General features: G+C 40.5%; 5 protein-coding genes, 1 long non-coding RNA gene and 2 pseudogenes across 11 annotated transcripts; 3 read left to right on the plus strand and 5 right to left on the minus strand.

Annotated features, from left to right (window-relative positions):
• The first annotated feature begins 472 nt into the window (after nt 1-472).
• Nucleotides 473-5447, plus strand: LOC123474271 (dolichyl pyrophosphate Man9GlcNAc2 alpha-1,3-glucosyltransferase-like). Of its 3 annotated transcripts, XM_045176218.1 has the most exons (5): nt 473-870; nt 946-1124; nt 4072-4279; nt 4339-4911; nt 4982-5447. In XM_045176218.1, the coding sequence occupies exons 3-5, from the start codon at nt 4113-4115 to the stop codon at nt 5025-5027; spliced, it is 786 nt and encodes a 261-aa protein (XP_045032153.1). In that variant the 5' UTR covers nt 473-870; nt 946-1124; nt 4072-4112; the 3' UTR covers nt 5028-5447. The 3 variants fall into 3 exon arrangements, 2 of the variants coding, with proteins under 2 accessions (XP_045032153.1, XP_045032152.1); XR_006648879.1 differs by lacking the exons at nt 473-870; nt 946-1124 and having other exon boundaries at nt 4339-5271; nt 5338-5447; XM_045176217.1 differs by lacking the exons at nt 473-870; nt 946-1124 and having other exon boundaries at nt 4339-5447.
• LOC123474177 lies at nt 2044-3833 on the minus strand (annotated as a pseudogene).
• Nucleotides 5448-10233: 4786 nt separating the features above from the next.
• Nucleotides 10234-11990, minus strand: LOC123474281 (annotated as a pseudogene).
• Nucleotides 11991-12260: 270 nt separating this feature from the next.
• LOC123474270 (dolichyl pyrophosphate Man9GlcNAc2 alpha-1,3-glucosyltransferase-like) lies at nt 12261-13636 on the plus strand. Of its 2 annotated transcripts, XR_006648878.1 has the most exons (3): nt 12261-12468; nt 12528-13460; nt 13527-13636. XR_006648878.1 is itself a non-coding variant. In XM_045176216.1 (2 exons), exons 1-2 carry the CDS (start codon nt 12302-12304, stop codon nt 13279-13281), a joined length of 921 nt encoding a protein of 306 aa, XP_045032151.1. In that variant the 5' UTR covers nt 12261-12301; the 3' UTR covers nt 13282-13636. The 2 variants fall into 2 exon arrangements, 1 of the variants encoding a protein (XP_045032151.1); XM_045176216.1 differs by having other exon boundaries at nt 12528-13636.
• A 1261-nt stretch (nt 13637-14897) lies between these two features.
• On the minus strand, nt 14898-15604 carry LOC123474298. Its single transcript, XR_006648912.1, has 2 exons — nt 15447-15604; nt 14898-15152 (listed from the first exon to the last, which is right to left on the minus strand). It is a non-coding gene; the product is annotated as an uncharacterized LOC123474298 (long non-coding RNA).
• A 2810-nt stretch (nt 15605-18414) lies between these two features.
• LOC123474284 (extensin-2-like) lies at nt 18415-19591 on the minus strand (the record flags this gene model as incomplete). Its single annotated transcript, XM_045176241.1, has 1 exon — nt 18415-19591. A coding segment is annotated over one exon (627 nt), but the record flags the coding sequence as incomplete, so codon positions are not given.
• Nucleotides 18415-20303, minus strand: LOC123474178 (extensin-2-like). Its single transcript, XM_045176100.1, has 2 exons — nt 20296-20303; nt 18415-20181 (listed from the first exon to the last, which is right to left on the minus strand). The coding sequence occupies exons 1-2, from the start codon at nt 20301-20303 to the stop codon at nt 19593-19595; spliced, it is 597 nt and encodes a 198-aa protein (XP_045032035.1). The 3' UTR covers nt 18415-19592.
• A 137-nt stretch (nt 20304-20440) lies between these two features.
• On the plus strand, nt 20441-21816 carry LOC123474269 (dolichyl pyrophosphate Man9GlcNAc2 alpha-1,3-glucosyltransferase-like). Of its 3 annotated transcripts, none has more exons than XR_006648877.1 (3): nt 20441-20648; nt 20708-21640; nt 21707-21816. XR_006648877.1 is itself a non-coding variant. In XM_045176215.1 (3 exons), exons 1-3 carry the CDS (start codon nt 20482-20484, stop codon nt 21394-21396), a joined length of 786 nt encoding a protein of 261 aa, XP_045032150.1. In that variant the 5' UTR covers nt 20441-20481; the 3' UTR covers nt 21397-21816. The 3 variants fall into 3 exon arrangements, 2 of the variants coding, with proteins under 2 accessions (XP_045032150.1, XP_045032149.1); XM_045176215.1 differs by having other exon boundaries at nt 20708-21280; nt 21351-21816; XM_045176214.1 differs by having other exon boundaries at nt 20708-21816.
• Nucleotides 21817-24187: the final 2371 nt, after the last annotated feature.

Consider the following 24187-nt stretch of genomic DNA (forward strand, 5'->3'; position numbering starts at 1 on the left):
GTTTCTACGTTACTACCCCGTGGGTAGATAATTTCGAAACTATCGGGACTGCAACCGGGACTCACGTCAAATTTACTTGTTTAGCGGGGGGTGGCAACTCCCAAAACCGACTTTCTTCCTACTCGAGTTTCAATACTTACCTATCATACTTAAGGCTTCATCAAGTCTTTTATACTGTCTCATAGTTGATCCAAAAGAGCTACAGCTCATTATGGCGTCAGTTTGGCTTTAATGCTAAATTTCGCAAACACGCTGAACTAGATTGACAATAATAAAAAATGAACTTTATTCGTCACTTGCTGTGTTACTTATTATTAAGAATCTCAATTATGCTAAACAAATTTTGACACGCAAAAAATGCTACAATAGAAACGGAAACGGTTGCACTCACGGATCGTGACTGGAACAAGTATAGCAATCCCGCCATAAGACCTAGAAGTTACTCTTCGGTTGCCACCAGGTGGCATATGAGTAGCATATTTCTATGAAATCTTTTGATGGCTGTCTGCTGTCTGCTTAAGTGGGCATTGATGGCATGTTAATTTTTAAAAAGTTTGTACTTCAAATATAGGAACTATCTTGCTTTCGGCGGATTATTCTCAGTTGGAACTTCGAATATTGGCGCATTTGAGCGAAGACGCAGGTCTTTGTTCTGTTCTAGCCAACCCGATGGCGATGTTTTCCGCGGCATTGTATCGGTTTGGAAAAAGAAAAAGCAAGAAGAAGTCAGAGACGATGAAAGGCAAAAAGCGAAACAAATCTGCTACGGGATTGTTTACGGCATGGGATGTAAAAGTTTAGCCGAACAGTTGGAAGTCGGGGAAGAAGAGGCTCAACTCTTTGTGAACACTTTCCACGCAAGGTATCCTAGTAAGTTAATCGTGTGTGTTGTCGATTCTGGATATAGCCTAATCTTTCTAATCTGATTACATCAATGCCTTTTAGGTATACAAAGCTTTATAACAAACACAGTTAACCAGTGCCGCACGAATGGATTTGATGATGTTGATGCCTAATTTTCTTGACAGGTCAACCGATGTGGAAAAAAATTCAGGAGGAAAATGAATTGAGCTGCTGACATTGGCCTATTCTGGAATACATCAGTTTGCATCATAATCAGAAAGGTAATATTGCCTCTTTTAATTCCTTATCCAGTTGTAGCTATGACTTGAGTCTGCGTAGATAAATTTCTTAGCTTTATTTGAAATTTGAGGCTGTGATAACTTTTTGAAAACGACAAGATATTTTCTAAACTAAAGCTTCACTAGATCTACCCAAAAGCAAGCAATCTTTATTTCAACATATAGATAGCAATTACTTGTTACACCAAAAGTACCCCGCCAGGGTGTGTTCTGTTATTTCCCGCCCGAATTATTTTGGGTAGCTTTTTTTCTCAGAATTTATTAATCACATCGTCATGGTTTCAACTGCGCTAGGTTGGTTTACGTTAACGATCACATCATCGCCGTGTCTGATCCTTTTCGATTGCACTATATGATGCAGCGAGTGTGGGTGTATGTCGAAAATATAAATTACGCAGAAACCTCCATAGAAGGGAAACTTGTGTGATTAGCATCACACACACACACACACACACAAGAGAATCCAAACACATCCTTTGTTATTCAGATTATTTTCCCTTTTTTTTTTTTTTTTTATGTGTAAGGACAAGAGAAGGAAAACGCTGGAACTGTGTGCTACAATCATGATTCTTCTTATATTCTCCTCCGCTGGAAAACGATACTTTATTGTGTCATGACCAAGATGCTTAACAGGCGTCGGAAACAAAAAAAAGAGGTTTGTCTTCCAACAAATGAATACAGACTTACTTGACTCCCAATTACAACTCGAAAGGTCAAGCGTTGGAATGGGATTGGCCCCCCATTGCAATGCAAGACTGAATAGAGAGGTAAGAGCCCTCAGCTGATGTCACGATGTGGATCATATAGTACAGCAATATGATCTCCGTCCGGGCAGGTCTGGAGGTTACTCGATAACAAGTCAATCAAGTGCTTAGCGCAACCCTTTTTTTTCTTTTTTTTCTTTTTCAATAACTAAAATCCAAACTGGCTAACCAAAACTTCTAACATCTAGTCCGAATATTTGAGCATTTCCTTTTAAGGGAATTTCAGATTGAAATTAGGAAATTAACATTAGTGATGGAAATGCAAACTAAAAAATTTTACGCTACATCCTGCTACGCAATTAAAAACGGTAAAGATAAGTGGATTTCAACCTTGCCCAATTCAATGTTAATTGGCAAATGCAATCAATTGAAGCAATGTTCTATGCTACGCAACTAAATAGCTATATAAATTATACCAGACTGATGAATACCAATGATGTAAATCTCACTAATGTTCTAGTGTATAAATGCGTTCAGCAATTACAATGTTGTAGGGAAACAAATCGCTTTCATTAGCTTTATTTGATACAAAATAAAAAGAACGAGGGGATTTGTTAACGGCATTGTATCTGTATTCAACAATTCATTTGGAAACATTCGTATGGAAAACGACTAGTGAATGCATAAATGGAAATACTTATTTTGGAACGAGGACTGTAAATGATAAAATCAAATCGGAATATTCCATCATCGAGCTTGATGGACAGCGCAATTTTCACGATTAATAGTACTTGGGAGCATCAGTGTAGTAGGATGGGGTTGCATAGGTAGTTGTGTAGTAAGCTGGAGCCTCGGTGTAGTAGCCGGGAGTAGCATAGGTTGTTGAGGAGCTTCGGTGTAGTAAACCGGAGCGGCATATGTTGTAGTGTAGTACTTCGGGGCTTCTGTATAATAGCTTGGGGCAGCATATGTTGTAGTGTATTGTGGAGCCGAATATTTGGGAGCCTCAGTGTAGTAAACTGGAGCAGCGTAAGTGGTGGTGTAGTACTTGGGGGCCTCGGTGTAGTAGCTTGGGGCACCATACGTTGTGTATTCGGATGCCTTTTTTGTGTAGTATTGCGGAGCCTCAGTGTAATAAGCTGGAGCGGCGTAAGTGGTGGTGTAGTATTCAGCTTTCGTCGTATAATACTCCGGGGCTTTAGTTGTGTAGTATTCAGCAGCCTCAGTATAGTAAGATTGAGCAGCATAAGTTGTGGTGTAGTAGCTAGGTTCGACGTAGTACGAAGGAGCAGTCGTGGTGTAGTAACTTGGGGCAGCGTAGTTCTTCGGGGCTTCAGTGTAGTAGGTCGGCTCGGAGTAGTAAGATGGGGCGGCTTCAGTGTAGTAAGTTGGTGCTACGTAATAGTTGGGCGCCTCTGTAGTTGTGTAGTACGACACGGTTGTCAGTGTAGCTTGGAGCAGAGTAATATTTTGGGGCCTCGGTGTAGTAAACTGGTGAAGCGTAAGTTGTGGTGTAATACTCAGGGGCCTTTGTGGTATAGTAGGTGGGAGCCTCGGTGTAGTAGCTTGGAGTGGCATACGTTGTCGTGTAATATACTGGCGCTTCTGTGTAATAGCTCGGTGCGGAGTAGTATTTTGGTTCCTCCGTATAGTAAGTCGGAGCTGCATACGTGGTGGTGTAGTATTCAGGAGCCTTGGTGCTGTAATACTTGGGAGCCTCGGTGTAGTAAGTGGGGGCCGCATATGTTGTGGGGTAGTACTCGGGCGCCTTTGTAGTGTAATAACTGGGGGCAGCATACGTCGTGGTGTTGTACGGCGCAGCAGTGGTGTAGTACGGCGCAGCAGTAGTCGTCTGGTATGAATAACTACCGTACTCGGAAGAAGACGAATCCATCGGCACACCCATGGTCCACCCAGCCATCAGTGACACGACAGCCAGTAGCAGCATAATACCATAAAAAGCTGCTGCAATCAAACCATTGGTTTTAATAAATCAGTTACATAATTGCAGTCATCAAAACTTTCAACAATCAATCCACCTCTATATACAACATACAAATCCTTTAACTCAACAATTGCATTGTCATATTAACACACAAAAAAGGATGAGACAAGTTGAAATGTATACTTTACCCATAATTGCAGGCTGCGACTTGAAGACACTAAATTAACTCAGCTATTTTTGTTTTTTTGTTTGGTTTTTTCGTTTTGTTATTTATTTTTAGTGATTTTCGTCATAGTAGTCATAGCGTAGTAAGGATTCACTATGGAGGTCCCTTACAAGTTAGAAGTGATTGCTTTGACTACAATCATCATTAAACTGGGTGTCTCAGTTTTCCCATATTCTGGCAAAAATCAACCTCCAAAATTTGGAGATTATGAAGCTCAAAGACATTGGATGGAAATTACGGTTAACTTACCCATACAGGATTGGTAGGTTTGATGTCGAGATAGGTTGGCTGATATTATTCATAGGATATCCATCTCATCAGGTATAGAAATACAACAGACAATGATTTATTGTACTGGGGACTGGATTACCCTCCTCTCACAGCATATCAAAGCTACCTAACTGGATCGGTGGCTAAGAAAATCAACCAAGACTATGTAAAACTCCATGTGTCTCAGGGATTTGAAAACTTTGACCACCAATATTTCATGAGGATGTCCGTCCTTGTGTCTGATTGTATTTTCTTTGTCAGTGCACTTTATTTTTACATTAGAAGCTTGAAGATGAGTAATAAGTACAAATGGGTTTTCTTTGCTTTGTCCTCACACTCTGGACTCACCCTTATAGATTATGGTCATTTTCAGTACAATTGTGTTTCGTTGGGGTTGACCTTGTGGGCAATCATTTTTGTTTCTCAGGGAAAGAATGTGTTAGCAGCAATTGCCTTTTCAGCTGCCTTAAACTTTAAGCAGATGGAGTTGTATCATGCAATACTTCTATTTGCTGGCTTCTATTTGCTGGCTTCCTGTCAACCTAAAGGTTCCTCACTTCCCTCCCAACTAAAGAATTTGGTCCAGATTGGCGCTGCCACAGTGGCGACCTTTGCAATCATTTGGTATCCATTTCTTCAAATTCATGATTGGCTTTTACAGCAAGTCATCGTCAGACTCTTTATTCCTTTTCAGCGTGGAATCTTTGAAGACTATGTCGCCAATTTTTGGTGCACGCTAAATGTTGTGATCAAAATCAAACGACTATTAAACCCAACCTCAATCACCTCGGGAACTATCACCTAGGCCATGCCCGTGCCTGAAAGAAAAAGTCAGGACGTTGATTCGAACGGATTCGAATGCAACGAGCACTAAGTACGGTCACATTATTGGAGGAATGACCGTGTGCTTGGTTCGTGATTTGGAGTCACAAGTGATAGCTGCAAGCTGATATCACTCGAACCACTGCACCAACCCGACTAAGCGTATACTTACCTATCATACTTACCATACGAAATTTGCTTCATCAAGTCTTTTATACTGTCTCATAGATGATCGAAAAAAGCTGCAGCTCATTATGGCGTCAGTTTAGCTTTAATGCTAAATTTCGCAAACACGGTGAACTAGATTGACAATAATAAAAAATGAACTTTATTCGTCACTTGCTGTGTTACTTATTATTAAGAATCTCAATTATGCTAAACAAATTTTGACACGCAAAAAATGCTACAATAGAAACGGAAACGGTTGCACTCACGGATCGTGACTGGAACATGTATACCAATCCCGCCATAAGACCTAGAAGTTACTCTTCGGTTGCCACCAGGTGGCATATGAGTAGCATATTTCTATGAATATGAAATCTTTTGATGGCTGTCGTTCGGCCCGTTAAATTGGCGATTGTATGGAAGTGAAAATGACTAGCTGGTTGGTTACTACAGTCAGTATGTCGTATTGTGCACGTCATATTCGCCTTGTTTTCTGTAGATGACAGAAAACGGCAGAAACGACAAGAAGACTCATGCCTGAACAGATTCGTTCTGTTCTGTTATAATCTAGTAAATGCTTTTGTATTGTACAAATGCAATTTTAGTTTCGATCGAACTGATCACACCGGAATCTTTTCAGCCTTGTTAGATTGTGGGGTAAATGATGTCGCTGTGCGCACTGCAAAAATGTTTTTCTTTTTCTCGTAGAAGCCGACTTTGAATCAAATGTAAAACAAAACAAAAACTCAAGCAATCATTTTAGTTTATATTGTTATGAATTGGATTCTGGGAAACTCATTCGAAGGCAACGTTATATCCACTTCAAGAGAAACAGACGAATGATTGTCGTCGGAGAGAAAAGGAGGGAAGAAGCGGGAAGAAGAGCAAAAAGAAAAAGGGATGGCATTGAGTTTAGTACAGCGAAGACGAGTGCAGACGTTCTGGGGTAGATGGCTAGCTGGGAAAGTGTGGCTGGCTTTGCCCAGCAATCGAAGGTGTGATGGCTTAAAGAGAGAGAGAGAAGAAGACAGGAGAGAGCGAGAGAGACTGAAGGTGAAATACAGAGAGAGAGGCGCCAGGCATAACGATATAAATATGTAAAAATTTGCCATGTTGATTGAATACTGGCTGATGGGTAGGTCGAATGAGGTTAAGGCTATGTTACCCCCAAAAACAAAGATTGTTTTTCTTTGCTATTTTTCAATCTTGAAATTTTTGTTTTGGGGGTTATGGGCTTATTTTGAAAACGGCCCTTAAGATTAGTTTACTTGATTGCGCCTTCCCAATTATTGCTGCTTATTCCCCCCATGCGTTTACAAAATAAACAGCTAAATCTAATAGTCTACCCTAACGGACATTAACTTAGATGAACTCGCTGCAGCTCATTCCGACTTCTTAAAGCCGCATCATCACCACAACTTTGAGCAGTCCGAGGGTCACGACAAGAATTTATTTACATTTCTGCCTGATTTATATAAAACAGAATTAAAACATATTTGTGATGGTTAACTGCAGAGAACGTGAAAAAGAATGGGCTTGGGCGTCCTATTAATCCACCGTTTATAATTCATGTGGACACCTAATTTCCTCCATTTGGAGTTTATAGCCTTTGCTTTCCATGTAACCAGCCAGTGTGGTCATTATTCCAATCGTTATTCAAACTTGCGTCACTCTTTCATCCATCGTCGACCTGCAATTAGCATTAGATAAACACTCATTAGTAACGCATACGGTATCACGCATAGTAACGGCGCTATAGCGAACCAACACCGTTACCAAACGAAAAACGTTTTATCAAGTCTTTTATACTGTACCAAAGAGACTGGCAAAACGCTACGGCTCTTTATGGCACAAGTTTACGTTTCATGTTAAATTTCGCAAACAGAATAAACTGAATTGACAATAATAACAAATGAACTTTATTCGTTACTTCTTTTTTATTATCTATTGAATAGAATCTTGTTTATGCTAGATAGATACTTACATATGAAAAACGCTACAATAGAAAAATCGTATGGTCTATTGTTAATCACGGATCGTGAATGGAACGTGTATCAGTCCCGCCGTAAGACCGGGAAGGTTCTCTTCGGTTGGCACTAGGTGGCACGTGAGTAGCACGGGACCGATGAGGCAAGAATTCGAAGTCCATTTAGGGGGGTTTGTACCATGGGGTTTGTACCATGCTTTGGGGTTGTAGTTAGGTATTTTAACGTAGGCACAAGATGGGCATTTGGGCGGGCAACTTTCACCGCAAAGACCATTACAAGTATGTCCGCAACGAAACATTTTCTTGCACGGTTTGTCACACGGAGCTCGTTTACAAAACTCATAACAGGGGTGGTCACAAACTTCATGAGGACACTCCCATTCACACTTTTTTCGCTGGCAGGCGTCGATAAACAAGGGAGTCGACGAGCAGGCACACCGAATTTGCATTACATGATCATTTGATATGAGATTACATCCTACTGTGCTTTGTTTTTCCCCCTTTTCTTGAGTTGTGACAAATCATTAATCAAAACGAACCGAAAGTTTAGTTTTTGATTAGAAAAGTATTCGAACGCTAAATGCAAAATATAACAAAACGCTTATGATATTACTTCAAGATGGAACTATAATGCAAAAAGATTTTTTTTTGTTTTTGTTTTTTTTTTTAGATCTCAAAAAGTTCACGGTTGAGCGCCGTAGGGAACTGCCACCTAGGCCATGCCCGTGCTCCTTTTTGGTCCGTAGACCGAGGCGGAAGTTAGTTCCTCATTGAATGGAATTATGGTACATGCTGATGGACGCAAAGTACACAAAGAAAATGAGTGTGAAAACTCAAGTAAACTGGGCAACTTCGATTTACTTCCCCAATTCTTAGCAGAAGAATGCCCCACCTGACCATTTACGTGAACCTTCGCACAGTCCTAATCGTTTCTACGTTACTACCCCGTGGGTAGATAATTTCGAAACTATCGGGACTGCAACCGGGACTCACGTCAAATTTACTTGTTTAGCGGGGGGTGGCAACTCCCAAAACCGACTTTCTTCCTACTCGAGTTTCAATACTTACCTATCATACTTAAGGCTTCATCAAGTCTTTTATACTGTCTCATAGTTGATCCAAAAGAGCTACAGCTCATTATGGCGTCAGTTTGGCTTTAATGCTAAATTTCGCAAACACGCTGAACTAGATTGACAATAATTAAAAAATGAACTTTATTCGTCACTTGCTGTGTTACTTATTATTAAGAATCTCAATTATGCTAAACAAATTTTGACACGCAAAAAATGCTACAATAGAAACGGAAACGGTTGCACTCACGGATCGTGACTGGAACAAGTATAGCAATCCCGCCATAAGACCTAGAAGTTACTCTTCGGTTGCCACCAGGTGGCATATGAGTAGCATATTTCTATGAAATCTTTTGATGGCTGTCTGCTGTCTGCTTAAGTGGGCATTGATGGCATGTTAATTTTTAAAAAGTTTGTACTTCAAATATAGGAACTATCTTGCTTTCGGCGGATTATTCTCAGTTGGAACTTCGAATATTGGCGCATTTGAGCGAAGACGCAGGTCTTTGTTCTGTTCTAGCCAACCCGATGGCGATGTTTTCCGCGGCATTGTATCGGTTTGGAAAAAGAAAAAGCAAGAAGAAGTCAGAGACGATGAAAGGCAAAAAGCGAAACAAATCTGCTACGGGATTGTTTACGGCATGGGATGTAAAAGTTTAGCCGAACAGTTGGAAGTCGGGGAAGAAGAGGCTCAACTCTTTGTGAACACTTTCCACGCAAGGTATCCTAGTAAGTTAATCGTGTGTGTTGTCGATTCTGGATATAGCCTAATCTTTCTAATCTGATTACATCAATGCCTTTTAGGTATACAAAGCTTTATAACAAACACAGTTAACCAGTGCCGCACGAATGGATTTGATGATGTTGATGCCTAATTTTCTTGACAGGTCAACCGATGTGGAAAAAAATTCAGGAGGAAAATGAATTGAGCTGCTGACATTGGCCTATTCTGGAATACATCAGTTTGCATCATAATCAGAAAGGTAATATTGCCTCTTTTAATTCCTTATCCAGTTGTAGCTATGACTTGAGTCTGCGTAGATAAATTTCTTAGCTTTATTTGAAATTTGAGGCTGTGATAACTTTTTGAAAACGACAAGATATTTTCTAAACTAAAGCTTCACTAGATCTACCCAAAAGCAAGCAATCTTTATTTCAACATATAGATAGCAATTACTTGTTACACCAAAAGTACCCCGCCAGGGTGTGTTCTGTTATTTCCCGCCCGAATTATTTTGGGTAGCTTTTTTTCTCAGAATTTATTAATCACATCGTCATGGTTTCAACTGCGCTAGGTTGGTTTACGTTAACGATCACATCATCGCCGTGTCTGATCCTTTTCGATTGCACTATATGATGCAGCGAGTGTGGGTGTATGTCGAAAATATAAATTACGCAGAAACCTCCATAGAAGGGAAACTTGTGTGATTAGCATCACACACACACACACACACACAAGAGAATCCAAACACATCCTTTGTTATTCAGATTATTTTCCCTTTTTTTTTTTTTTTTTATGTGTAAGGACAAGAGAAGGAAAACGCTGGAACTGTGTGCTACAATCATGATTCTTCTTATATTCTCCTCCGCTGGAAAACGATACTTTATTGTGTCATGACCAAGATGCTTAACAGGCGTCGGAAACAAAAAAAAGAGGTTTGTCTTCCAACAAATGAATACAGACTTACTTGACTCCCAATTACAACTCGAAAGGTCAAGCGTTGGAATGGGATTGGCCCCCCATTGCAATGCAAGACTGAATAGAGAGGTAAGAGCCCTCAGCTGATGTCACGATGTGGATCATATAGTACAGCAATATGATCTCCGTCCGGGCAGGTCTGGAGGTTACTCGATAACAAGTCAATCAAGTGCTTAGCGCAACCCTTTTTTTTCTTTTTTTTCTTTTTCAATAACTAAAATCCAAACTGGCTAACCAAAACTTCTAACATCTAGTCCGAATATTTGAGCATTTCCTTTTAAGGGAATTTCAGATTGAAATTAGGAAATTAACATTAGTGATGGAAATGCAAACTAAAAAATTTTACGCTACATCCTGCTACGCAATTAAAAACGGTAAAGATAAGTGGATTTCAACCTTGCCCAATTCAATGTTAATTGGCAAATGCAATCAATTGAAGCAATGTTCTATGCTACGCAACTAAATAGCTATATAAATTATACCAGACTGATGAATACCAATGATGTAAATCTCACTAATGTTCTAGTGTATAAATGCGTTCAGCAATTACAATGTTGTAGGGAAACAAATCGCTTTCATTAGCTTTATTTGATACAAAATAAAAAGAACGAGGGGATTTGTTAACGGCATTGTATCTGTATTCAACAATTCATTTGGAAACATTCGTATGGAAAACGACTAGTGAATGCATAAATGGAAATACTTATTTTGGAACGAGGACTGTAAATGATAAAATCAAATCGGAATATTCCATCATCGAGCTTGATGGACAGCGCAATTTTCACGATTAATAGTACTTGGGAGCATCAGTGTAGTAGGATGGGGTTGCATAGGTAGTTGTGTAGTAAGCTGGAGCCTCGGTGTAGTAGCCGGGAGTAGCATAGGTTGTTGAGGAGCTTCGGTGTAGTAAACCGGAGCGGCATATGTTGTAGTGTAGTACTTCGGGGCTTCTGTATAATAGCTTGGGGCAGCATATGTTGTAGTGTATTGTGGAGCCGAATATTTGGGAGCCTCAGTGTAGTAAACTGGAGCAGCGTAAGTGGTGGTGTAGTACTTGGGGGCCTCGGTGTAGTAGCTTGGGGCACCATACGTTGTGTATTCGGATGCCTTTTTTGTGTAGTATTGCGGAGCCTCAGTGTAATAAGCTGGAGCGGCGTAAGTGGTGGTGTAGTATTCAGCTTTCGTCGTATAATACTCCGGGGCTTTAGTTGTGTAGTATTCAGCAGCCTCAGTATAGTAAGATTGAGCAGCATAAGTTGTGGTGTAGTAGCTAGGTTCGACGTAGTACGAAGGAGCAGTCGTGGTGTAGTAACTTGGGGCAGCGTAGTTCTTCGGGGCTTCAGTGTAGTAGGTCGGCTCGGAGTAGTAAGATGGGGCGGCTTCAGTGTAGTAAGTTGGTGCTACGTAATAGTTGGGCGCCTCTGTAGTTGTGTAGTACGACACGGTTGTCAGTGTAGCTTGGAGCAGAGTAATATTTTGGGGCCTCGGTGTAGTAAACTGGTGAAGCGTAAGTTGTGGTGTAATACTCAGGGGCCTTTGTGGTATAGTAGGTGGGAGCCTCGGTGTAGTAGCTTGGAGTGGCATACGTTGTCGTGTAATATACTGGCGCTTCTGTGTAATAGCTCGGTGCGGAGTAGTATTTTGGTTCCTCCGTATAGTAAGTCGGAGCTGCATACGTGGTGGTGTAGTATTCAGGAGCCTTGGTGCTGTAATACTTGGGAGCCTCGGTGTAGTAAGTGGGGGCCGCATATGTTGTGGGGTAGTACTCGGGCGCCTTTGTAGTGTAATAACTGGGGGCAGCATACGTCGTGGTGTTGTACGGCGCAGCAGTGGTGTAGTACGGCGCAGCAGTAGTCGTCTGGTATGAATAACTACCGTACTCGGAAGAAGACGAATCCATCGGCACACCCATGGTCCACCCAGCCATCAGTGACACGACAGCCAGTAGCAGCATAATACCATAAAAGCTGCTGCAATCAAACCATTGGTTTTAATAAATCAGTTACATAATTGCAGTCATCAAAACTTTCAACAATCAATCCACCTCTATATACAACATACAAATCCTTTAACTCAACAATTGCATTGTCATATTAACACACAAAAAAGGATGAGACAAGTTGAAATGTATACTTTACCCATAATTGCAGGCTGCGACTTGAAGACACTAAATTAACTCAGCTATTTTTGTTTTTTTGTTTGGTTTTTTCGTTTTGTTATTTATTTTTAGTGATTTTCGTCATAGTAGTCATAGCGTAGTAAGGATTCACTATGGAGGTCCCTTACAAGTTAGAAGTGATTGCTTTGACTACAATCATCATTAAACTGGGTGTCTCAGTTTTCCCATATTCTGGCAAAAATCAACCTCCAAAATTTGGAGATTATGAAGCTCAAAGACATTGGATGGAAATTACGGTTAACTTACCCATACAGGATTGGTAGGTTTGATGTCGAGATAGGTTGGCTGATATTATTCATAGGATATCCATCTCATCAGGTATAGAAATACAACAGACAATGATTTATTGTACTGGGGACTGGATTACCCTCCTCTCACAGCATATCAAAGCTACCTAACTGGATCGGTGGCTAAGAAAATCAACCAAGACTATGTAAAACTCCATGTGTCTCAGGGATTTGAAAACTTTGACCACCAATATTTCATGAGGATGTCCGTCCTTGTGTCTGATTGTATTTTCTTTGTCAGTGCACTTTATTTTTACATTAGAAGCTTGAAGATGAGTAATAAGTACAAATGGGTTTTCTTTGCTTTGTCCTCACACTCTGGACTCACCCTTATAGATTATGGTCATTTTCAGTACAATTGTGTTTCGTTGGGGTTGACCTTGTGGGCAATCATTTTTGTTTCTCAGGGAAAGAATGTGTTAGCAGCAATTGCCTTTTCAGCTGCCTTAAACTTTAAGCAGATGGAGTTGTATCATGCAATACTTCTATTTGCTGGCTTCTATTTGCTGGCTTCCTGTCAACCTAAAGGTTCCTCACTTCCCTCCCAACTAAAGAATTTGGTCCAGATTGGCGCTGCCACAGTGGCGACCTTTGCAATCATTTGGTATCCATTTCTTCAAATTCATGATTGGCTTTTACAGCAAGTCATCGTCAGACTCTTTATTCCTTTTCAGCGTGGAATCTTTGAAGACTATGTCGCCAATTTTTGGTGCACGCTAAATGTTGTGATCAAAATCAAACGACTATTAAACCCAACCTCAATCACCTCGGGAACTATCACCTAGGCCATGCCCGTGCCTGAAAGAAAAAGTCAGGACGTTGATTCGAACGGATTCGAATGCAACGAGCACTAAGTACGGTCACATTATTGGAGGAATGACCGTGTGCTTGGTTCGTGATTTGGAGTCACAAGTGATAGCTGCAAGCTGATATCACTCGAACCACTGCACCAACCCGACTAAGCGTATACTTACCTATCATACTTACCATACGAAATTTGCTTCATCAAGTCTTTTATACTGTCTCATAGATGATCGAAAAAAGCTGCAGCTCATTATGGCGTCAGTTTAGCTTTAATGCTAAATTTCGCAAACACGGTGAACTAGATTGACAATAATAAAAAATGAACTTTATTCGTCACTTGCTGTGTTACTTATTATTAAGAATCTCAATTATGCTAAACAAATTTTGACACGCAAAAAATGCTACAATAGAAACGGAAACGGTTGCACTCACGGATCGTGACTGGAACATGTATACCAATCCCGCCATAAGACCTAGAAGTTACTCTTCGGTTGCCACCAGGTGGCATATGAGTAGCATATTTCTATGAATATGAAATCTTTTGATGGCTGTCGTTCGGCCCGTTAAATTGGCGATTGTATGGAAGTGAAAATGACTAGCTGGTTGGTTACTACAGTCAGTATGTCGTATTGTGCACGTCATATTCGCCTTGTTTTCTGTAGATGACAGAAAACGGCAGAAACGACAAGAAGACTCATGCCTGAACAGATTCGTTCTGTTCTGTTATAATCTAGTAAATGCTTTTGTATTGTACAAATGCAATTTTAGTTTCGATCGAACTGATCACACCGGAATCTTTTCAGCCTTGTTAGATTGTGGGGTAAATGATGTCGCTGTGCGCACTGCAAAAATGTTTTTCTTTTTCTCGTAGAAGCCGACTTTGAATCAAATGTAAAACAAAACAAAAACTCAAGCAATCATTTTAGTTTATATTGTTATGAATTGGATTCTGGGAAACTCATTCGAAGGCAACGTTATATCCACTTCAAGAGAAACAGACGAATGATTGTCGTCGGAGAGAAAAGGAGGGAAGAAGCGGGAAGAAGAGCAAAAAGAAAAAGGGATGGCATTGAGTTTAGTACAGCGAAGACGAGTGCAGACGTTCTGGGGTAGATGGCTAGCTGGGAAAGTGTGGCTGGCTTTGCCCAGCAATCGAAGGTGTGATGGCTTAAAGAGAGAGAGAAGAAGACAGGAGAGAGCGAGAGAGACTGAAGGTGAAATACAGAGAGAGAGGCGCCAGGCATAACGATATAAATATGTAAAAATTTGCCATGTTGATTGAATACTGGCTGATGGGTAGGTCGAATGAGGTTAAGGCTATGTTACCCCCAAAAACAAAGATTGTTTTTCTTTGCTATTTTTCAATCTTGAAATTTTTGTTTTGGGGGTTATGGGCTTATTTTGAAAACGGCCCTTAAGATTAGTTTACTTGATTGCGCCTTCCCAATTATTGCTGCTTATTCCCCCCATGCGTTTACAAAATAAACAGCTAAATCTAATAGTCTACCCTAACGGACATTAACTTAGATGAACTCGCTGCAGCTCATTCCGACTTCTTAAAGCCGCATCATCACCACAACTTTGAGCAGTCCGAGGGTCACGACAAGAATTTATTTACATTTCTGCCTGATTTATATAAAACAGAATTAAAACATATTTGTGATGGTTAACTGCAGAGAACGTGAAAAAAGAATGGGCTTGGGCGTCCTATTAATCCACCGTTTATAATTCATGTGGACACCTAATTTCCTCCATTTGGAGTTTATAGCCTTTGCTTTCCATGTAACCAGCCAGTGTGGTCATTATTCCAATCGTTATTCAAACTTGCGTCACTCTTTCATCCATCGTCGACCTGCAATTAGCATTAGATAAACACTCATTAGTAACGCATACGGTATCACGCATAGTAACGGCGCTATAGCGAACCAACACCGTTACCAAACGAAAAACGTTTTATCAAGTCTTTTATACTGTACCAAAGAGACTGGCAAAACGCTACGGCTCTTTATGGCACAAGTTTACGTTTCATGTTAAATTTCGCAAACAGAATAAACTGAATTGACAATAATAACAAATGAACTTTATTCGTTACTTCTTTTTTATTATCTATTGAATAGAATCTTGTTTATGCTAGATAGATACTTACATATGAAAAACGCTACAATAGAAAAATCGTATGGTCTATTGTTAATCACGGATCGTGAATGGAACGTGTATCAGTCCCGCCGTAAGACCGGGAAGGTTCTCTTCGGTTGGCACTAGGTGGCACGTGAGTAGCACGGGACCGATGAGGCAAGAATTCGAAGTCCATTTAGGGGGTTTGTACCATGGGGTTTGTACCATGCTTTGGGGTTGTAGTTAGGTATTTTAACGTAGGCACAAGATGGGCATTTGGGCGGGCAACTTTCACCGCAAAGACCATTACAAGTATGTCCGCAACGAAACATTTTCTTGCACGGTTTGTCACACGGAGCTCGTTTACAAAACTCATAACAGGGGTGGTCACAAACTTCATGAGGACACTCCCATTCACACTTTTTCGCTGGCAGGCGTCGATAAACAAGGGAGTCGACGAGCAGGCACACCGAATTTGCATTACATGATCATTTGATATGAGATTACATCCTACTGTGCTTTGTTTTTCCCCCTTTTCTTGAGTTGTGACAAATCATTAATCAAAACGAACCGAAAGTTTAGTTTTTGATTAGAAAAGTATTCGAACGCTAAATGCAAAATATAACAAAACGCTTATGATATTACTTCAAGATGGAACTATAATGCAAAAAGATTTTTTTTTGTTTTTTTTTTTTTAGATCTCAAAAAGTTCACGGTTGAGCGCCGTAGGGAACTGCCACCTAGGCCATGCCCGTGCTCCTTTTTGGTCCGTAGACCGAGGCGGAAGTTAGTTCCTCATTGAATGGAATTATGGTACATGCTGATGGACGCAAAGTACACAAAGAAAATGAGTGTGAAAACTCAAGTAAACTGGGCAACTTCGATTTACTTCCCCAATTCTTAGCAGAAGAATGCCCCACCTGACCATTTACGTGAACCTTCGCACAGTCCTAATCGTTTCTACGTTACTACCCCGTGGGTAGATAATTTCGAAACTATCGGGACTGCAACCGGGACTCACGTCAAATTTACTTGTTTAGCGGGGGGTGGCAACTCCCAAAACCGACTTTCTTCCTACTCGAGTTTCAATACTTACCTATCATACTTAAGGCTTCATCAAGTCTTTTATACTGTCTCATAGTTGATCCAAAAGAGCTACAGCTCATTATGGCGTCAGTTTGGCTTTAATGCTAAATTTCGCAAACACGCTGAACTAGATTGACAATAATAAAAAATGAACTTTATTCGTCACTTGCTGTGTTACTTATTATTAAGAATCTCAATTATGCTAAACAAATTTTGACACGCAAAAAATGCTACAATAGAAACGGAAACGGTTGCACTCACGGATCGTGACTGGAACAAGTATAGCAATCCCGCCATAAGACCTAGAAGTTACTCTTCGGTTGCCACCAGGTGGCATATGAGTAGCATATTTCTATGAAATCTTTTGATGGCTGTCTGCTGTCTGCTTAAGTGGGCATTGATGGCATGTTAATTTTTAAAAAGTTTGTACTTCAAATATAGGAACTATCTTGCTTTCGGCGGATTATTCTCAGTTGGAACTTCGAATATTGGCGCATTTGAGCGAAGACGCAGGTCTTTGTTCTGTTCTAGCCAACCCGATGGCGATGTTTTCCGCGGCATTGTATCGGTTTGGAAAAGGAAAAAGCAAGAAGAAGTCAGAGACGATGAAAGGCAAAAAGCGAAACAAATCTGCTACGGGATTGTTTACGGCATGGGATGTAAAAGTTTAGCCGAACAGTTGGAAGTCGGGGAAGAAGAGGCTCAACTCTTTGTGAACACTTTCCACGCAAGGTATCCTAGTAAGTTAATCGTGTGTGTTGTCGATTCTGGATATAGCCTAATCTTTCTAATCTGATTACATCAATGCCTTTTAGGTATACAAAGCTTTATAACAAACACAGTTAACCAGTCGCCTTACGAATGGATTTGATGATGTTGATGCCTAATTTTCTTGACAGGTCAACCGATGTGGAAAAAAATTCAGGAGGAAAATTAATTGAGCTGCTGACATTGGCCTATTCTGGAATACATCAGTTTGCATCATAATCAGAAAGGTAATATTGCCTCTTTTAATTCCTTATCCAGTTGTAGCTATGACTTGAGTCTGCGTAGATAAATTTCTTAGCTTTATTTGAAATTTGAGGCTGTGATAACTTTTTGAAAACGACAAGATATTTTCTAAACTAAAGCTTCACTAGATCTACCCAAAAGCAAGCAATCTTTATTTCAACATATAGATAGCAATTACTTGTTACACCAAAAGTACCCCGCCAGGGTGTGTTCTGTTATTTCCCGCCCGAATTATTTTGGGTAGCTTTTTTCTCAGAATTTATTAATCACATCGTCATGGTTTCAACTGCGCTAGGTTGGTTTACGTTAACGATCACATCATCGCCGTGTCTGATCCTTTTCGATTGCACTATATGATGCAGCGAGTGTGGGTGTATGTCGAAAATATAAATTACGCAGAAACCTCCATAGAAGGGAAACTTGTGTGATTAGCATCACACACACACACACACACACAAGAGAATCCAAACACATCCTTTGTTATTCAGATTATTTTCCTCTTTTTTTTTTTTTTTTTTATGTGTAAGGACAAGAGAAGGAAAACGCTGGAACTGTGTGCTACAATCATGATTCTTCTTATATTCTCCTCCGCTGGAAAACGATACTTTATTGTGTCATGACCAAGATGCTTAACAGGCGTCGGAAACAAAAAAAAGAGGTTTGTCTTCCAACAAATGAATACAGACTTACTTGACTCCCAATTACAACTCGAAAGGTCAAGCGTTGGAATGGGATTGGCCCCCATTGCAATGCAAGACTGAATAGAGAGGTAAGAGCCCTCAGCTGATGTCACGATGTGGATCATATAGTACAGCAATATGATCTCCGTCCGGGCAGGTCTGGAGGTTACTCGATAACAAGTCAATCAAGTGCTTAGCGCAACCCTTTTTTTCTTTTTTTTCTTTTTCAATAACTAAAATCCAAACTGGCTAACCAAAACTTCTAACATCTAGTCCGAATATTTGAGCATTTCCTTTTAAGGGAATTTCAGATTGAAATTAGGAAATTAACATTAGTGATGGAAATGCAAACTAAAAAATTTTACGCTACATCCTGCTACGCAATTAAAAACGGTAAAGATAAGTGGATTTCAACCTTGCCCAATTCAATGTTAATTGGCAAATGCAATCAATTGAAGCAATGTTCTATGCTACGCAACTAAATAGCTATATAAATTATACCAGACTGATGAATACCAATGATGTAAATCTCACTAATGTTCTAGTGTATAAATGCGTTCAGCAATTACAATGTTGTAGGGAAACAAATCGCTTTCATTAGCTTTATTTGATACAAAATAAAAAGAACGAGGGGATTTGTTAACGGCATTGTATCTGTATTCAACAATTCATTTGGAAACATTCGTATGGAAAACGACTAGTGAATGCATAAATGGAAATACTTATTTTGGAACGAGGACTGTAAATGATAAAATCAAATCGGAATATTCCATCATCGAGCTTGATGGACAGCGCAATTTTCACGATTAATAGTACTTGGGAGCATCAGTGTAGTAGGATGGGGTTGCATAGGTAGTTGTGTAGTAAGCTGGAGCCTCGGTGTAGTAGCCGGGAGTAGCATAGGTTGTTGAGGAGCTTCGGTGTAGTAAACCGGAGCGGCATATGTTGTAGTGTAGTACTTCGGGGCTTCTGTATAATAGCTTGGGGCAGCATATGTTGTAGTGTATTGTGGAGCCGAATATTTGGGAGCCTCAGTGTAGTAAACTGGAGCAGCGTAAGTGGTGGTGTAGTACTTGGGGGCCTCGGTGTAGTAGCTTGGGGCACCATACGTTGTGTATTCGGATGCCTTTTTTGTGTAGTATTGCGGAGACTCAGTGTAATAAGCTGGAGCGGCGTAAGTGGTGGTGTAGTATTCAGCTTTCGTCGTATAATACTCCGGGGCTTTAGTTGTGTAGTATTCAGCAGCCTCAGTATAGTAAGATTGAGCAGCATAAGTTGTGGTGTAGTAGCTAGGTTCGACGTAGTACGAAGGAGCAGTCGTGGTGTAGTAACTTGGGGCAGCGTAGTTCTTCGGGGCTTCAGTGTAGTAGGTCGGCTCGGAGTAGTAAGATGGGGCGGCTTCAGTGTAGTAAGTTGGTGCTACGTAATAGTTGGGCGCCTCTGTAGTTGTGTAGTACGACACGGTTGTCAGTGTAGCTTGGAGCAGAGTAATATTTTGGGGCCTCGGTGTAGTAAACTGGTGAAGCGTAAGTTGTGGTGTAATACTCAGGGGCCTTTGTGGTATAGTAGGTGGGAGCCTCGGTGTAGTAGCTTGGAGTGGCATACGTTGTCGTGTAATATACTGGCGCTTCTGTGTAATAGCTCGGTGCGGAGTAGTATTTTGGTTCCTCCGTATAGTAAGTCGGAGCTGCATACGTGGTGGTGTAGTATTCAGGAGCCTTGGTGCTGTAATACTTGGGAGCCTCGGTGTAGTAAGTGGGGGCCGCATATGTTGTGGGGTAGTACTCGGGCGCCTTTGTAGTGTAATAACTGGGGGCAGCATACGTCGTGGTGTTGTACGGCGCAGCAGTGGTGTAGTACGGCGCAGCAGTAGTCGTCTGGTATGAATAACTACCGTACTCGGAAGAAGACGAATCCATCGGCACACCCATGGTCCACCCAGCCATCAGTGACACGACAGCCAGTAGCAGCATAATACCATAAAAGCTGCTGCAATCAAACCATTGGTTTTAATAAATCAGTTACATAATTGCAGTCATCAAAACTTTCAACAATCAATCCACCTCTATATACAACATACAAATCCTTTAACTCAACAATTGCATTGTCATATTAACACACAAAAAGGATGAGACAAGTTGAAATGTATACTTTACCCATAATTGCAGGCTGCGACTTGAAGACACTAAATTAACTCAGCTATTTTTGTTTTTTTGTTTGGTTTTTTCGTTTTGTTATTTATTTTTAGTGATTTTCGTCATAGTAGTCATAGCGTAGTAAGGATTCACTATGGAGGTCCCTTACAAGTTAGAAGTGATTGCTTTGACTACAATCATCATTAAACTGGGTGTCTCAGTTTTCCCATATTCTGGCAAAAATCAACCTCCAAAATTTGGAGATTATGAAGCTCAAAGACATTGGATGGAAATTACGGTTAACTTACCCATACAGGATTGGTAGGTTTGATGTCGAGATAGGTTGGCTGATATTATTCATAGGATATCCATCTCATCAGGTATAGAAATACAACAGACAATGATTTATTGTACTGGGGACTGGATTACCCTCCTCTCACAGCATATCAAAGCTACCTAACTGGATCGGTGGCTAAGAAAATCAACCAAGACTATGTAAAACTCCATGTGTCTCAGGGATTTGAAAACTTTGACCACCAATATTTCATGAGGATGTCCGTCCTTGTGTCTGATTGTATTTTCTTTGTCAGTGCACTTTATTTTTACATTAGAAGCTTGAAGATGAGTAATAAGTACAAATGGGTTTTCTTTGCTTTGTCCTCACACTCTGGACTCACCCTTATAGATTATGGTCATTTTCAGTACAATTGTGTTTCGTTGGGGTTGACCTTGTGGGCAATCATTTTTGTTTCTCAGGGAAAGAATGTGTTAGCAGCAATTGCCTTTTCAGCTGCCTTAAACTTTAAGCAGATGGAGTTGTATCATGCAATACTTCTATTTGCTGGCTTCTATTTGCTGGCTTCCTGTCAACCTAAAGGTTCCTCACTTCCCTCCCAACTAAAGAATTTGGTCCAGATTGGCGCTGCCACAGTGGCGACCTTTGCAATCATTTGGTATCCATTTCTTCAAATTCATGATTGGCTTTTACAGCAAGTCATCGTCAGACTCTTTATTCCTTTTCAGCGTGGAATCTTTGAAGACTATGTCGCCAATTTTTGGTGCACGCTAAATGTTGTGATCAAAATCAAACGACTATTAAACCCAACCTCAATCGCCTCGGGAACTATCACCTAGGCCATGCCCGTGCCTGAAAGAAAAAGTCAGGACGTTGATTCGAACGGATTCGAATGCAACGAGCACTAAGTACGGTCACATTATTGGAGGAATGACCGTGTGCTTGGTTCGTGATTTGGAGTCACAAGTGATAGCTGCAAGCTGATATCACTCGAACCACTGCACCAACCCGACTAAGCGTATACTTACCTATCATACTTACCATACGAAATTTGCTTCATCAAGTCTTTTATACTGTCTCATAGATGATCGAAAAAAGCTGCAGCTCATTATGGCGTCAGTTTAGCTTTAATGCTAAATTTCGCAAACACGGTGAACTAGATTGACAATAATAAAAAATGAACTTTATTCGTCACTTGCTGTGTTACTTATTATTAAGAATCTCAATTATGCTAAACAAATTTTGACACGCAAAAAATGCTACAATAGAAACGGAAACGGTTGCACTCACGGATCGTGACTGGAACATGTATACCAATCCCGCCATAAGACCTAGAAGTTACTCTTCGGTTGCCACCAGGTGGCATATGAGTAGCATATTTCTATGAATATGAAATCTTTTGATGGCTGTCGTTCGGCCCGTTACATTGGTGATTGTATGGAAGTGAAAATGACTAGCTGGTTGGTTACTACAGTCAGTATGTCGTATTGTGCACGTCATATTCGCCTTGTTTTCTGTAGATGACAGAAAACGGCAGAAACGACAAGAAGACTCATGCCTGAACAGATTCGTTCTGTTCTGTTATAATCTAGTAAATGCTTTTGTATTGTACAAATGCAATTTTAGTTTCGATCGAACTGATCACACCGGAATCTTTTCAGCCTTGTTAGATTGTGGGGTAAATGATGTCGCTGTGCACACTGCAAAAATGTTTTTCTTTTTCTCGTAGAAGCCGACTTTGAATCAAATGTAAAACAAAACAAAAACTCAAGCAATCATTTTAGTTTATATTGTTATGAATTGGATTCTGGGAAACTCATTCGAAGGCAACGTTATATCCACTTCAAGAGAAACAGACGAATGATTGTCGTCGGAGAGAAAAGGAGGGAAGAAGCGGGAAGAAGAGCAAAAAGAAAAAGGGATGGCATTGAGTTTAGTACAGCGAAGACGAGTGCAGACGTTCTGGGGTAGATGGCTAGCTGGGAAAGTGTGGCTGGCTTTGCCCAGCAATCGAAGGTGTGATGGCTTAAAGAGAGAGAGAGAAGAAGACAGGAGAGAGCGAGAGAGACTGAAGGTGAAATACAGAGAGAGAGGCGCCAGGCATAACGATATAAATATGTAAAAATTTGCCATGTTGATTGAATACTGGCTGATGGGTAGGTCGAATGAGGTTAAGGCTATGTTACCCCCAAAAACAAAGATTGTTTTTCTTTGCTATTTTTCAATCTTGAAATTTTTGTTTTGGGGGTTATGGGCTTATTTTGAAAACGGCCCTTAAGATTAGTTTACTTGATTGCGCCTTCCCAATTATTGCTGCTTATTCCCCCCATGCGTTTACAAAATAAACAGCTAAATCTAATAGTCTACCCTAACGGACATTAACTTAGATGAACTCGCTGCAGCTCATTCCGACTTCTTAAAGCCGCATCATCACCACAACTTTGAGCAGTCCGAGGGTCACGACAAGAATTTATTTACATTTCTGCCTGATTTATATAAAACAGAATTAAAACATATTTGTGATGGTTAACTGCAGAGAACGTGAAAAAGAATGGGCTTGGGCGTCCTATTAATCCACCGTTTATAATTCATGTGGACACCTAATTTCCTCCATTTGGAGTTTATAGCCTTTGCTTTCCATGTAACCAGCCAGTGTGGTCATTATTCCAATCGTTATTCAAACTTGCGTCACTCTTTCATCCATCGTCGACCTGCAATTAGCATTAGATAAACACTCATTAGTAACGCATACGGTATCACGCATAGTAACGGCGCTATAGCGAACCAACACCGTTACCAAACGAAAAACGTTTTATCAAGTCTTTTATACTGTACCAAAGAGACTGGCAAAACGCTACGGCTCTTTATGGCACAAGTTTACGTTTCATGTTAAATTTCGCAAACAGAATAAACTGAATTGACAATAATAACAAATGAACTTTATTCGTTACTTCTTTTTATTATCTATTGAATAGAATCTTGTTTATGCTAGATAGATACTTACATATGAAAAACGCTACAATAGAAAAATCGTATGGTCTATTGTTAATCACGGATCGTGAATGGAACGTGTATCAGTCCCGCCGTAAGACCGGGAAGGTTCTCTTCGGTTGGCACTAGGTGGCACGTGAGTAGCACGGGACCGATGAGGCAAGAATTCGAAGTCCATTTAGGGGGGGTTTGTACCATGGGGTTTGTACCATGCTTTGGGGTTGTAGTTAGGTATTTTAACGTAGGCACAAGATGGGCATTTGGGCGGGCAACTTTCACCGCAAAGACCATTACAAGTATGTCCGCAACGAAACATTTTCTTGCACGGTTTGTCACACGGAGCTCGTTTACAAAACTCATAACAGGGGTGGTCACAAACTTCATGAGGACACTCCCATTCACACTTTTTCGCTGGCAGGCGTCGATAAACAAGGGAGTCGACGAGCAGGCACACCGAATTTGCATTACATGATCATTTGATATGAGATTACATCCTACTGTGCTTTGTTTTTCCCCCTTTTCTTGAGTTGTGACAAATCATTAATCAAAACGAACCGAAAGTTTAGTTTTTGAT

Source organism: Daphnia magna, linkage group LG7 (genome assembly GCF_020631705.1).
Source record: "Daphnia magna isolate NIES linkage group LG7, ASM2063170v1.1, whole genome shotgun sequence".
Taxonomy (NCBI): Eukaryota; Metazoa; Arthropoda; class Branchiopoda; order Diplostraca; family Daphniidae; genus Daphnia; species Daphnia magna.

Coding starts and splice junctions, on each gene's coding strand:
- LOC123474270 (XM_045176216.1), top strand. CDS start 12,302: ATGGAGGTCCCTTACAAGTTAGAAGTGATTGCTTTGACTACAATCATC. Junction 12,469..12,527: donor AACTTACCCATACAGGATTG/GTAGGTTTGATG, acceptor CCATCTCATCAG/GTATAGAAATACAACAGACA.
- LOC123474271 (XM_045176217.1), top strand. CDS start 4,113: ATGGAGGTCCCTTACAAGTTAGAAGTGATTGCTTTGACTACAATCATC. Junction 4,280..4,338: donor AACTTACCCATACAGGATTG/GTAGGTTTGATG, acceptor CCATCTCATCAG/GTATAGAAATACAACAGACA.
- LOC123474269 (XM_045176214.1), top strand. CDS start 20,482: ATGGAGGTCCCTTACAAGTTAGAAGTGATTGCTTTGACTACAATCATC. Junction 20,649..20,707: donor AACTTACCCATACAGGATTG/GTAGGTTTGATG, acceptor CCATCTCATCAG/GTATAGAAATACAACAGACA.